We start from the raw sequence: 13,363 nt of genomic DNA, 5'->3' as shown, positions 1-13,363 counted from the left end.
GTCTTTCCTTGCCTTTCAGTTAACATCCTTCATGTCATTTGGAGAGCAGTTTAGGGTATGTCTTTGTGTGAGGAGCAGTTGAAAATAACTCATGAATTTCAAAATGATTTCAGTGGCTTTTGCATTCTTTCCTTAAAAGCATAATGTTCAGGTTGTTTTAGAGTTTTTTATCTCTTCCACTGTCTTTTGTGACTTGGTAGGTAATCCCTGGTTAGGATCAAATTTGTTTGTGTGGAATTTTTAGCTACTGTTTTTCTTTCATTTCTAGGATCAGAAAGAACGTTTATGTAGAAACTACGGTTATGTAAAAGGCGACTGAGGATACAATGGTGTTAAAATTAGTGTTAAGCAAAATGAATTCTTGTCTTTTTCCACCCCCCCCCCAATCCCCCCGAAGAAGCCAGCAGAGCACGTGTCTTTGTCAAATCCAGCTCCCCTTCTAGTTTCTCCAGAGGTACATCTTACTCCTGCGGTGCCTTCTTTACCAGCCACTGTGCCAGCCTGGCCAAGTGAACCTACAACTTTTGGACCAACAGGTTAGATAAGAATTAAAAAATTCCTTGAATCAACCAACAAAAGCCTTCCAAGTCAGTGACTTCAAGTTCTTTTTTAGAATTATAATTATTATTATTATTTAATGTTTTATTTTACTTTTTTTTTTTTTTTAAAGATTTTATTCATTTATTTGACAGATAGAGATCACAGGTAGGCAGAGAGGCAGGCAGAGAGAGAGAGAGAGAGGGGAGGAAGCAGGCTCCCTGCCGCGCAGAGAGCCCGATGCGGGGCTCGATCCCAGGACCCCGGGATCATGACCCGAGCCAATGGCAGAGGCTTTAACCCACTGAGCCACCCAGGCGCCCCAACTTTTTAAAGTAACCTCTACACCCAGCATGGATTTGAACTCCCAACCCAAAGATCAAGAATTGCATGCTCTATTACTGACTGAGACTGAGCCAGCCAGTCGCCCCAGGGATTTCAAATTCTTCATAGCTTGAACTCAGAGCAGGGTTAGTTGTGCAGAGCCTCACAGGTTTTTTTTTGTGATCCTCTGCTCTGCTTCCAGTGTGAGAGGGCCAGTTTAGTTTGGTATTCATTTGAGATATGCCCTCCAGAATCTCAGGAGCAAGATGTTTGAGCTGGTTGTCTCATTGGTTGCTTTTGTTGCCCAGCACTGACACCACAGTTTGCATTTCCCATCGACTGGCTTTGTATACCTCCCCCTGCCTCAGCCTTTGGACCTTTTGCCTGGCTCTGTCTTGCTCATGTTTGTAAGAGCTATGATTAGAAGACAATGACTCAAAGCTTGTTTCCTGGGCTCATTTCCTCCTTATGTGTCTAAGAAGGTTCTTAGTGATATAAAAGGTACTTCTTTAGGTTCTTTTATATACTGTTTTATCAGCTATAGCAGTTGTACAGCATTTTATTTATTTATTTATTTATTTATTTTTTACCTCTTAGCTTAATGAAACCTTACATTTGTGAGGAGAAATAGTTTCACCTTTTTATAGTTTGTGCTTCCTTTCTCTCTTTTGTAGGTGTCCCTGCTCAAATTCCTGTTTTGTCAGTGACACAGACTCTGACCACTGGACCTGATTCTGCTGTGTCCCAAGCTCATTTAACACCCTCCCCAGTTCCTGTGTCAATACAGGCAGTTAACCAGCCCTTGATGCCTTTGCCTCAGACATTGAGCCTTTACCAAGACCCACTCTACCCTGGGTTTCCTTACAACGAAAAGGGAGATCGAGCCATTGCACCACCTTATTCACTGTGTCACACTGGGGAGGACCTGCCTAAAGGTGAGATCCTTCTCTAAGTTCCGCTTGATTTTATTTATCAAGTACTGATGGGGTTTCAGGGAGAAATGTGAATAGAAGTCAGAGGTTATATTACTGAGTAAGCCGAAGGACTGACTTCGAGAAGAAAAGAGATTTGGCTGTCATTTACTTTCTTGCTTCAGCTTTTGTTTGATTAGAATATGTTTTTTCTCTGTTTAGTAACTGTCCCTCCCTTGTGTCTTTTTTTTTTTTTTTTCCAACACAGCCTAAAACCATTTTGAATTAAATCTTAATGATGTCACTAAGTAGGTAACCTAAACATTACTGAGTTTTCTCATCACTGGACTGGGTTTTGAAACTACTTCTGTTCATTCAAGAAAAGAATTACATAACTATATGTACATATATATATTTTTAAAGATATTATTATTAGACAGACACAATGAGAGAGGGAACATAAGCAGAGGGAGTGGGAGAGGGAGAAGTAGACTTTCCGCTGAGCAAGGAGCCCGATGTGGGGCTCGATCCCAGGATACTAGGATCCTGACCTGAGCTGAATGCAGATGCTTATTGCATTCAATTGCATCTCAGATGACTGAGCCACCCAGGCACCCAACAATATATATTTTTTAAGAATTTTTTTTTTAATTTGCTTGTTTTTTTTTTTTTCTTAAAGAATTTCAGTTTGCAAAGTTTCCTAGCTGTAGAAAAATTGAAGAGTGTGCCGTGACTGTATGCTCTTTACCTGGATTTTTGTGGCTAATTTTGTTAGTGGTTTGATGCTTGAGTCTGTGGATAACTGGTTAATGTCAAATGAATACCTACTAATCTTTCGTTACTAATAAGTTAGGTGTATGTTGATTTTACCCATAAGCCCCAACATTTTTATTTCATAATTTTTTAAACCCCACAGAGTTAAAAAATATGATGAACACCTGAGTTTCCTTCACACAAAATTAATTTTAATCAAATAAAAATCTCAGTTTAAGCTATTTTTGGACTTAGATATTAGCATAGAGAAAGCCTGTTGAGCCTGGAATTCCCCAATAGTAACAGCTTGGTTTTGGTTATATTACAGTTTTTAGTCTATGTTTTATATCACCGGCTACAGAAAACATTTCAGTAGGCAAAATTGTGTTTAGAGCTATATATTGTTTAAGGATAGTGGGGCAGGGGAACCTTTTTGAATGTATAATTTTAGTGAGTGATTATTATGTTACTTATTTTTAGATAAGAACATTCTTCGATTCTTCTTCAATCTTGGTGTAAAGGTATTTATATTTTATCATTTTAAAGTTATCTTTAAGTTAATACTGTTTTAAATTGTCAATATTTATATCTTAACTCTTGTCAGTGAATAACCTAAGGTTTACCAAATCACATTTTAAGAACTAGGATTTTTCAGTACTGTACAGTTTCTTTTTAGTGGTGGTGGAGGCTCCAGTATTTGCCTGCTTTTCCTTTTAACTGGCAATGGTTAACCTTGTGAATATATTCAGGAAATAGTCCCTGTCCCTTGGGCATCCTGGTGAAAAGGACTTCATTGAGGAATTCTGTGAAAGATCTGGGTTTGAAATTCTGTTCCATCACTTTTTTAGCTGTATATCCCTGGGCAAGTCATTTAATGTATCAGCCTAGCGTTTTTCATTTGTGTTATGTGGATAATATTCTTCCATCTGCCTCATTTATTGAGAGGATCAAAGGAAAGAACTTAGGAGAGTTCTCCAGTGGAAGGTGGTGTGTTCACTAGCAGAGCAGTGGTATCCTTTGGGAAGTGGTCAGCCTGTGTCCTTGTCAGTGGTGGATTATCTCCTGTTTTGGATTAATTTCTATGGGTTTTAGACCATTAAAATATGAAGTGAAGTGCCCTACTGTAGTCTACTGGTCATTTCAGCAAAGGTCACTCGGTTAATTTTATTGTCTACAATACTCATTGTTTGTTTTATATTTAACTAGTTAATGTTGACTTTAGCCAATTGGTTAATTTGCCAGTTAACTGATAAATTTTTATGTTTGGAGTTTAGCTGGCCTCTTTGTAGGGGGTAAGATTTGCTTTATTTTCAGTATTTCCATTCTGACTGGAGGTCTAACTTTATTTTTTATCTTATTTTTTTAAAGATTTTATTTATTTATTTGACACACAGCAAGAGAGGGAACACAAGCAGGGGAGAGTGGGAGAGAGAAGCAGGCTTCCTGCTGAACAGGGAGCCTGACACGAGGCTTATTCCTGGGACTCTGGGATCATGACCTGAGCCACCCAGGCGGCCCTGGAGGTCTAACTTTCGTCTGTGCAGCTGGAATGCTCTTAGGGCTCCTGAACCTGTAGAGGCCTGACATTGGGATCATCTGCTTCTATACCATTGTTTTTCTGGTAGAGCAGAAAGGTCCAGACCAATTAACTAGTTGACATGGGGTCACATAATGAGTTAGTGGTAGAGCCAGAACACGAATGCAGGTTAAGCTAGAGAGCCAGTGGTTAAGATATTTATTCAAAGCTGGAGGCTCAAGTGCTTGATGGTGGTGTTTCTGGGACCTGTATCATCCAGAATTGCTTCCATGCAGTTATATCCAAAGGATGGAATTAGTGATCCTGATAATCAGTGTGTGAGTTCATCATATTGTCTCCTGTCACCTTAATACCAGGACCTTTGGTTGGTTTCAGGGTAGGAAAAAAGAATGGAATCTTAGAGCAGTGACTTAATTTTGTAATTCCTTTTCATGTTACATATCACAGTGATGATACGGTCTTGTCAGGTATGGGGAACTTGAAGCACTCGTCTGAACTTCTTCCCCTCCCCCCTCTTTTGCTAATGTAACTGTTTTTTGTGTCTTTTAGGCATATAGTTGTCCTATGTGGGCCCCACATTCTTATCTGTACCCTTTGCACCAGGCCTACCTGGCAGCCTGCAGGATGTACCCAAAAGTCTCTGTCCCTGTGTATCCTCCAAATCCTTGGTTCCAGGAAGCTCCTTCTGCTCAGAATGAAAGTGATTGTACCTGTACCGATGCACACTTTCCTATGCAGACTGAGGCCAGTGTTAATGGTCAGATGCCACAGGCAGAGATTGGACCGCCAACATTTTCTTCACCTCTGGTTATCCCTCCATCTCAGGTGTCTGAAAGTCAAGGACCGTTGTCTTACCAGGCTGATCTTGAATCTGAAAACCCTGGGCAGCTTCTTCATGCTGAATACGAAGAGTCACTAGGTGGCAAGAACATGTTCCCGCAACCGTCCTTTGGACCGAATCCATTCTTAGGCCCAGTTCCCATTGCACCTCCTTTCTTTCCTCACGTTTGGTATGGGTACCCTTTCCAGGGATTTATAGAAAATCCAGTAATGCGGCAGAATATTGTTTTGCCCTCAGATGAGAAAGAATTGGATCTGCCCCTGGAAAATCTGGATCTGTCTAAAGAATGTGGTTCAGTTTCCACAGTGGATGAATTTCAGGAGGCCAGAGGTGAAGGTGCACATTCTCTCCCTGAAGCAAGTGTGGGTAAGCATGAAGGCCAGGCAGAGCAGGCGTCCCAGACACCCAAGGCAGATATGGCATTGGCTTCCATCCCTCCTGTAGTAGAGGAAAAGGCCCATCTTCCCACTCAGATTCTAAATAGAGAGCAAGAAACTGTGCCTGTTGAACTTGAGCCTAAAAGGACCATTCCAAGTCTGAAAGAAAAATCAGAAAAAGTCAAAGATCCTAAGACTGCTGCTGATGTGGTCAGTGGGGCCAACTCTGTAGATAGCAGAGTGCAAAGACCAAAAGAAGAGAGTTCGGAAGATGAAAACGAAGTGTCTAATATTCTGAGAAGCGGTCGATCCAAGCAGTTTTATAATCAGACTTACGGAGGCAGGAAGTACAAAAGTGATTGGGGCTCTTCTGGTAGAGGAGGATATCAGCATGCAAGAGGTGAGGAGTCCTGGAAAGGGCAGCCAAGCAGAAGCCGAGAGGAAGGATATCAGTACCATCGAAATGCCCGAGGACGGCCTTACCGCGGGGATAGGAGGAGATCGGGGATGGGAGATGGCCATCGCGGGCAAAACACTTGATGGTTGTTGCTGTGGTATTTTAGAGCAGAAACCTCTTCTTAGGTGGAATGTTTCTGAAGGCTTTAAGAAAATACATTAAAATAAAAACCCAAATTTGAACTATCTCCTCCCCTCCCCCTTGACCCTCACTCCCATCCTGGACAACAGATTTTGGATATGTGTTCAAGGGGCAAGTGAATTCCTGGCATTGCCATTTTTCTTTGTTCACAATCTGTTTATCAGGTAACTGCCCCCATAAAAAGTAGAAAATAAGTTTGTTAAAGTATTTTTTATAAACAGCTTAATATAAAACTTAGATTTAGTGTTTGGTTTTTTTCCTTATATAAGTTTAATTTTAAATGTTGGAAATGTGTGCTGTATAGTGTTTACTAAAGGTGACAAGAAAAATACCATTTGACACACTATAGATTCCAAAACATAACATTGCACCAAATAGAAACATATATTTTATTATGCAATGCCTTAGTCATAAACTGGGCTCAAATAATTCTTAGCCTAAAACACTGTTGTCTTTTGAAATGCTTCCAACCCAAAGGCCTTTCATCTCAATATCTGTCAAACTTGAATAATGTCTTCTCTTTAATATTACACATAAGGCAGCCTATTAACCTGTGTCTTAGAAATGTTGTATATAGTTCTTTTAATATTCATAGGGTATATTTTTGAATTTTGGTGAGTATTTGTTGAACTTGAGATCGCATACAAGACAAGACGTTTAAGAAATAATAGGAAATCTAATGAAATGGCTGTTTCCACCAAGAATTCCTAGCACTGGTGTAAATATCATGGTGCCTACTTGAAAGAAATGTAGATGCTATGCATTTTGAAAATAATCTGCATCTGTTAAAACTGCAGAAGTTTTTTAATGCCACTTTAACACTAATGCACTGACAGATTTAAATATTTTGAGAAGAAATGTTAAAAATTTTTAGCTTGACAGGTTTCTATGGAGTTACTGTGTTTTGTTTTTCTCTTTGCACCATTGGTTATGTGTATCACTTTACATTTGCATGTTCAACTTGTCACTCGCCTGGAACTATTGTACAAAAACAGGATGATTGTGATTTCTAGTTCTTTTCTAGAGGATGCTGCTAGAAACAGGTTGCTTTGCAGTTTATGGCTTGTTTACCCTTTCGGTAATCTAGCTCTTCTGATCCTGCTTCTTTTCCGTCTTTGCAGTATTCACAGAAATTCCCTTTGCATGTTGCACTCTCAGTTGGAGAGTTTACTCTGAAGCAACACAGTATTCATGCCTCTGTGTTACTCTATAAAAATAACTGTAGCTTATGGTTCTTATTTGTACATACCGATGTGAAAAATCTACCCTTTTTCTTATGTTCTCTTTTGATCAGGAAGTTTGAGTGCTATGCAAAATAATGTAGTAACTTCTCTTTGCATGTCATGTGTAATATACCTAGCCAAAAATAGATTTTGTTTTTTAAAGGCAAATACAATTCACTTGAATTTGACAAACTGAAGCAGATGAGTTTTCTGGGTTCTTTGATTACCCACAGGAATGTTTGGATGCCAGCTAGGCTCAGTTGAATCTCCACTGTACTGTAATAATGGTTATTTACCTCTGTGTTGTTTTAATTACTAATGTCTGTGTAACTGCTGATTTAGAAGCGATTAGCATTTAGATGTTTTGTAACATAGGATTTTAGAGAGCACTTTGAAAGATAACATTTTATTATGATGGTGCTAGGTAAAAATTTGTCAAGATGGATGGTTGTGTAGAAAAAAAATGTGAGGGTACTTGTTGAAAGAAGTTTCTTTTGTCACCTTCTAAGCGAGAACAGTTGGGGAAGGTACTGCTGAAGCCATTTTTTTTTTCTTAGTTAACATCAACCGTTGTTAATGGAATGAGAAGGTTGCATAGGGTCCCTCCACTTTCAGCTAATGCTTTTTAATGTCACATTAGCTTATCTGAAAATTTTTATGAAAACACATTTAGATACAATGATCAGATTTAAAAGTTCAATAGAAGTTTGATCTCAGGAGTCCGAAAAAAATTGCTCTTTCCAGTGTCTTTCATTTTATTGACTGAGATTGGAATCTCTCTTTCTTCCGGAAATGTCTAAAACGTGGGTAGGGAAGAATACTGTTCATTTCTTCACTGTCGCTCTGTCTTACCTCAGTTGAGTAGCGGAATACTCTCTAGTTCCTGCAGGAAATACGGATTTGCTTCCTGTTTCCCAAATCTTACCTCCAGGACATGATGGAAACAGTGCTGAAAGAGAACGTTAGCAGATTATACTTTACGCAGTGACCTCTGGAATAAAAGAACTCTGACTTTTGATAATTAGTTTTGAAATTATTAGTCTTTGCATGAAGGTCAGTTTAATTTTTTTTTTCCTTTAGCTTTGTTTTAAATGTATTATTAGTGCAGGGGATTTTGCCTTATGCTGAGGTCAAACTAGGGCCGAGCAAGCTTTTGTCCTCCTTCATTTTAACTGAGTCATAAGGTATGTTGACATGAGATATGATGTTTCTATATAAGAGAAAAACAGAAGCTTAGAAGTGAGAATCATTTGTCTTTTGAGTTAGAAATTATGGAAATTCACTGTAATAAGATGACACACATTTTGAAGAACACAGATGTTAAGAACGACCAAAGCTCACCTGTTCATTTTTGTTAGTTGTTTTTGCTGAACTTGGTCCCTGTCCCTTCCCTTTTAGTGTCGTGTGCATTTCTCTTCAAGTCTAGTTTCCTCTCAGTTACATCTGCGGCTCTTGTTCCATGTACTCATTGGCAGTAGGATGCTAGCATCTGCACAGTCCTCATCTTGATTCTTGTTAACCCGTATGTTCATTTTCATGGCTGACCTAAATTCAGACCCTGTCTTGACCTGGCAGGAGTAGGTCTTCCCAAACCACGATGTTGATAACAGCTTACTGATGCAAACTATGTATATTCTTGCAGTGTGTTTCCTTTGTGACTCAAGGTTGAATTAAAATGCCTGTGAACTGCAAACTTGCTTATGATTGACTTGGTGCAATAAAGTTCCTTTCTAACCATTTCTGGTTTAGAAAACATTCAGCCATTCTAGAAACTAGCAATATTTATTTATGCCTCATTTATTTTACCTTTGGTTTTAGATGAGGTAACCTTAGTCTTTCACTTATGGGTACTAAGCAAGGTCCATTTTAGTGTAGCTGAAGAGAATGCATATTTGGCTACACAATTTCTGTTTACTGTATTTTGCTTCCTATTTAATGTCTAAATGCTATTGTGTTTTTGTTTAAAATCTTAGTAATGGCTCAGTTCCAGTATGTCAGTTTCAAAGAACTAAGGTTTTGCTACTAGTATCAGCCATTTACTTTCCCACTAATTGGGATTTCCCTCTAACTGGGAATTTTTTTCCCCCCTGAGATGTAAGTTTTAGAAAAATCTTAGAAGAGGGGTGGGTGCATGTCTTAATGCTGGGAAACAGCAACTTTGGGGTTGAATTTACTTGAATGGATTAAAAATTGCATTGTTACAGAGCTAGAAGAAAATTTATGTATGAAAAATGATAATAGCCTTACACTGAGTACAAATAATACTTAAAAGCATGTGAAGATGTGATCATTTGTGATGTTACTTGTAAAAAAAAAAAGTATATATACATATCTTTTGAAGTGTTGAAAGGAAAAATAGTACTTTATATTCTTTATCATATCACTTTTTGTAAGTGTTGAATATATTCCTGTTTATTTTTCTATGTTCTGTTTTGTAGCCTTAAGAAGTGTTTCAAACATATCTGAATGTATAAAATAAGAGTAAATGCCCTACATGGTGTGATGCTGCATTATATATAAAACTGTGTGCATATATTAAATTTTGTCTCTTGATTCTGCTTGTGATTCTTTGGTTTCAGGGCTAACCAAGCAATATAGCATATTAATCTTAAGAGGAGTTTTAGTAAGCGTCTAAGAACAAGAGATGATTTCCATGGTTTCTATTCAGTCAGAAGACAATTCTAGTATATGCAACTAAAAACCATGTGGGATGATTTGTAATCTATAGGGTAGGTACTATTATTTTCCCTACTGAATATATATGAAACTGAGATAGGCCAAGTAGTTTAATTTGACTAAGGGGGGAGCTAATAAGTGGTAGCTCTGAGTGGTTTTAGAACTAGTGCTCTCTACCATTTTTCCAGTATTCATGAAATGAAATGGGATGGGTAGACTAAGAATAATTTACAGGTTAAATGACGTTTTTTAAAGTTAGTATTCAGTACAGGTATATTTTATGCTGCTCTGCTTTATTGTCCTTTGCAGATACTATTTTTACAAATGCAATGTTTGTGACAGTCCTGCACTGAGCAAGTCTCTTGATGCCATTTTTCCAGCATTTGCTCACTCTGTCACATTTTTGGTAATTCTTGCAATATTTCAAGCTGTTTCATTATATTTGTTGGGGTGAACTGTTATCAGTGATTATTAGGACTTGCTGAAAGCTCACTTGATGGTTAGCATCTTTTAGCAATAAAATATACTTTTTTTTTAAAAAAGATTTTGAGAGAGAGCATAAGCAGAATGAGGGTTAGAGGGAGAAGTAGACTGCCTGCTGAACAGGGAGCCCAGTGTGGGACTCGATCCTGGCACTCCAGGATCATGACCTGAGCTGAAGGCAGACGCTTAATGACTGAGCCACCCAGGTGCCCAGCAATAAAATATTTTTAAGTTAAGGTTACGTGCATTGTTTTTAGACATAATGCTATTATTGCACACTTGTAGTGTAAACATTTATATGCACTGGGAAACCAAAGAAATTACCTTAAGACCCACAGTATCGCTGAAGTTTACCTCTATTACTTGTCTAATGAAGAAAGATAAATCATTCAAAGTTTTACTTGAAAACTGAAGTAGCAGGTACACTTAAGCACTTTGAAAATCCAAGTTCCTTAATGCTGTTTAATCTACTTCTTATATGGACTTTGTCTTAAGAATGGCTTACCGGGGGCGCCTGGGTGGCTCAGTGGGTTAAGCCGCTGCCTTCGGCTCAGGTCATGATCTCGGAGTCCTGGGATGGAGCCCCGCATCGGGCTCTCTGCTCAGCAGGGAGCCTGCTTCCTCCTCTCTCTCTGCCTGCCTCTCTGCCTGCTTGTGATCTCTCTGTCAAATAAATAAATAAAATCTTAAAAAAAAAAAAAAAAAATGGCTTACCGGGGAAGGAGAGCCTGAAAGAAAGGCTTCCTTTTCAGTACAAGTGTTTGGCGGAGAGGTGATCTGGGAACAGAAGCGGCAAGCTGGGAATGTTAAGTTGGTTAGTTGTTTGGGATTGCCCAAGTAGGTGAGTGAAGTATCGCAGAACCTTGGAATGTAGGGAAAGGAAGAGACGGGGAGCATTTCGCTGTTAGCGATGTGAGTGCCACGGTCTTTCCCCACATAGTCAGTAGAGAAGCTGTGGAGTATGAGAAAAGCAAGAAGGGTGTCTTGGTAGAGCCCTTTCACAATTGGTCACTTGAAGTGGATGGGATAAAAGGTGAAACCAAGTGACCAGAAATGTTCTATATAGTTTCTCTTAAAGCTTTCTATAATTAGGGCTTGCTTTCCACTTTGTCTAGGGAATAGTATGAGACTACTACAGAAGGAGGTTAAATAGCTTCCTTGCATAAACCTTAAATTTATAAAGCTCTTCTTAAAGTGTGAATCAGTGATTCATCAGAATAGTGAAGCTACAAACATTGGTTATAAAAAAAAAGTTAGCATTTTTAGATCTGACTTTATTAGAAGTTGGAGCTTCAAAGCCCATCCTTTTTAAATATATACCATACCTGTGATTATATTTCCCACTTAAGGAAAAAAAAACAAACTAGATCAAAGATGTAAATACAGATGAACAGTGTGATTCTCATGGCCTCCTAGCCCTTTTAATATTTTACTTAACTGTCAGCAAAAATTCTATGTAGTAAGCTAATTTTTTTCTTTTAAATGAAGACTGGCTTTGGACTAACCATCTGCTTATGGAGTAGAAAACTACTAGTACACCTAGGGATGTACATATTACTATGTAACTTCTTGCGTATTTCTTGTGAATTCTGAATTAGAAGTCAGTAAAAGCATTTAAGTCCTTCGTAATTTTATAAGGCATATGTAATTATATGGGATATTCACATATTAGGGCCAAAAATGGAGACCAGAAACTGGAGGTACAGATTTGGAAGTGGCACAAGGCTGCAGCCCGTGAGAAGGGATGGATGGACATGGTTGACAGTCTGATTAGCTGAGAACTGTGTAGGTATGAGCGAGACTAGGGCACATGCAAGGTTGGAGGCTGGAACTAACACATTTGTATTAAAGCTAGAAGCATCCCACTAAATACGGCAGTCAAAAGAGTGAAAAGTCCCTATACCTAAAAATCCCAAACACTGAGCATGTTACTCTTTGCAAGCTAAGATGCAAAGTGGCTCCCAGCTGGTGGTAATACACTTGGGTCACCTGGCAGAAGCTCATGTAGAACCTTTGGAGACAGACCTCAGCCAAGGAGGCGAAATTACTTGAACAGGAAACCAGTTTGACTTACCATAGCCTAAATAAACAGATGCACTTCCCTCTCCTGTTAAGTCTGGAGGGGAGGGCAGTTGGCAATTAAGCAGTTTTAATGCGAAGACTAGCAACCTTAGTTGCTTACTTTGAATTTACTAGATCTGGGTCAACATGGCCATGCCTAGCTGCAAGAGAGATTAGGAAAATACTGAGACTCATGACTAGCTTAGCCTATTTATGATCCACCATCTGGGGCTGGGCACATGCGACCCAGTCAAACTGCAAGGAGAGAGGTGCTGGTGAGTAGGACACTGGGTAGGAAAGAAAACAGAAGTGTTTGGCACGCCAAACCTCAGAACTTTCAGAGATAGAACCTCACTAAACATCAATTCATAGACCAAATTACAATTACAGGTTAAGTGGTAGTTCAAAATACTTAAACGGGGGTGCCTGGGTGGCTCAGTCAGTTAAGCATCTGCCTTCAGCTCATGATCCCAGAGTCCTGGGATAGAGCCCTACATAGGGCTCTCTGCCCGCCACCCCCCCTGCTTGTGCTGTCAAATCTTAAAACACTAAGACAACAGAATAAAAATTATAAACTCCTGTATAACTGCTATCTTGATAATTCTACCTGCTCCAGTAAGTGTGGTTTTTGCTTTCTCTGATCCCTACCATGAGTATGTAAAAACCTCAAATTTCTATCTTGAAGGCACTGAAAATTTACAAGTGTCTGTATTCATCCTTTTCTATTAATCTCCATGCCCATGCTGATTTCTGCCTCTGACCTTTCATTTATTCTGCCTTTACGTTGCAAATTTATCATTTGTTGTTATAGGTGCTATTTTTCCCCGAGAGCTACCTACTCCTTCACTTAGCCCTTAATGACTCTCCAATCCAGAAGTTTCTCTTCTGAACCCCTAGGTGTGCATCCTATGCCAGACACTGGGTTGAGAGCTTGACATAAATGTATCTAAATGTTAATGGATACCAAAGAAACCATAGAACCAACTGAGTAGTTTATCCAGTCTTCCTACTTTCTCTCTAGCAAATAGTTTCATTCTTTACA

At 39.0% G+C, this 13,363-nt stretch overlaps 1 protein-coding gene across 4 annotated transcripts in view; it reads left to right on the top strand.

The window, feature by feature from the left end:
- Positions 1–13,363, top strand: part of OTUD4 (OTU deubiquitinase 4) — a 55,507-nt gene that overhangs the window by 36,721 nt on the left and 5,423 nt on the right. For 3 of the 4 annotated variants that reach the window (XM_047717558.1, XM_047717556.1, XM_047717555.1), the window contains exons 18-21: positions 398–536; positions 1,536–1,796; positions 3,006–3,046; positions 4,612–9,654. In XM_047717558.1, coding sequence (XP_047573514.1) covers positions 398–536; positions 1,536–1,796; positions 3,006–3,046; positions 4,612–5,820 — 1,650 coding nt within the window. In that variant the 3' untranslated portion in view covers positions 5,821–9,654. Of the gene's footprint in view, positions 1–397; positions 537–1,535; positions 1,797–3,005; positions 3,047–4,611; positions 9,655–13,363 lie in introns of those variants that run through there. The other variant, XM_047717557.1, reaches the window with a different exon arrangement.

This window comes from Lutra lutra, chromosome 2 (assembly GCF_902655055.1).
Source record: "Lutra lutra chromosome 2, mLutLut1.2, whole genome shotgun sequence".
In the NCBI taxonomy this organism is placed as follows: domain Eukaryota; kingdom Metazoa; phylum Chordata; class Mammalia; order Carnivora; family Mustelidae; genus Lutra; species Lutra lutra.
Note: the sequence above shows the minus strand (reverse complement) of the source record. Positions and strands in the feature narration are given on the sequence as shown.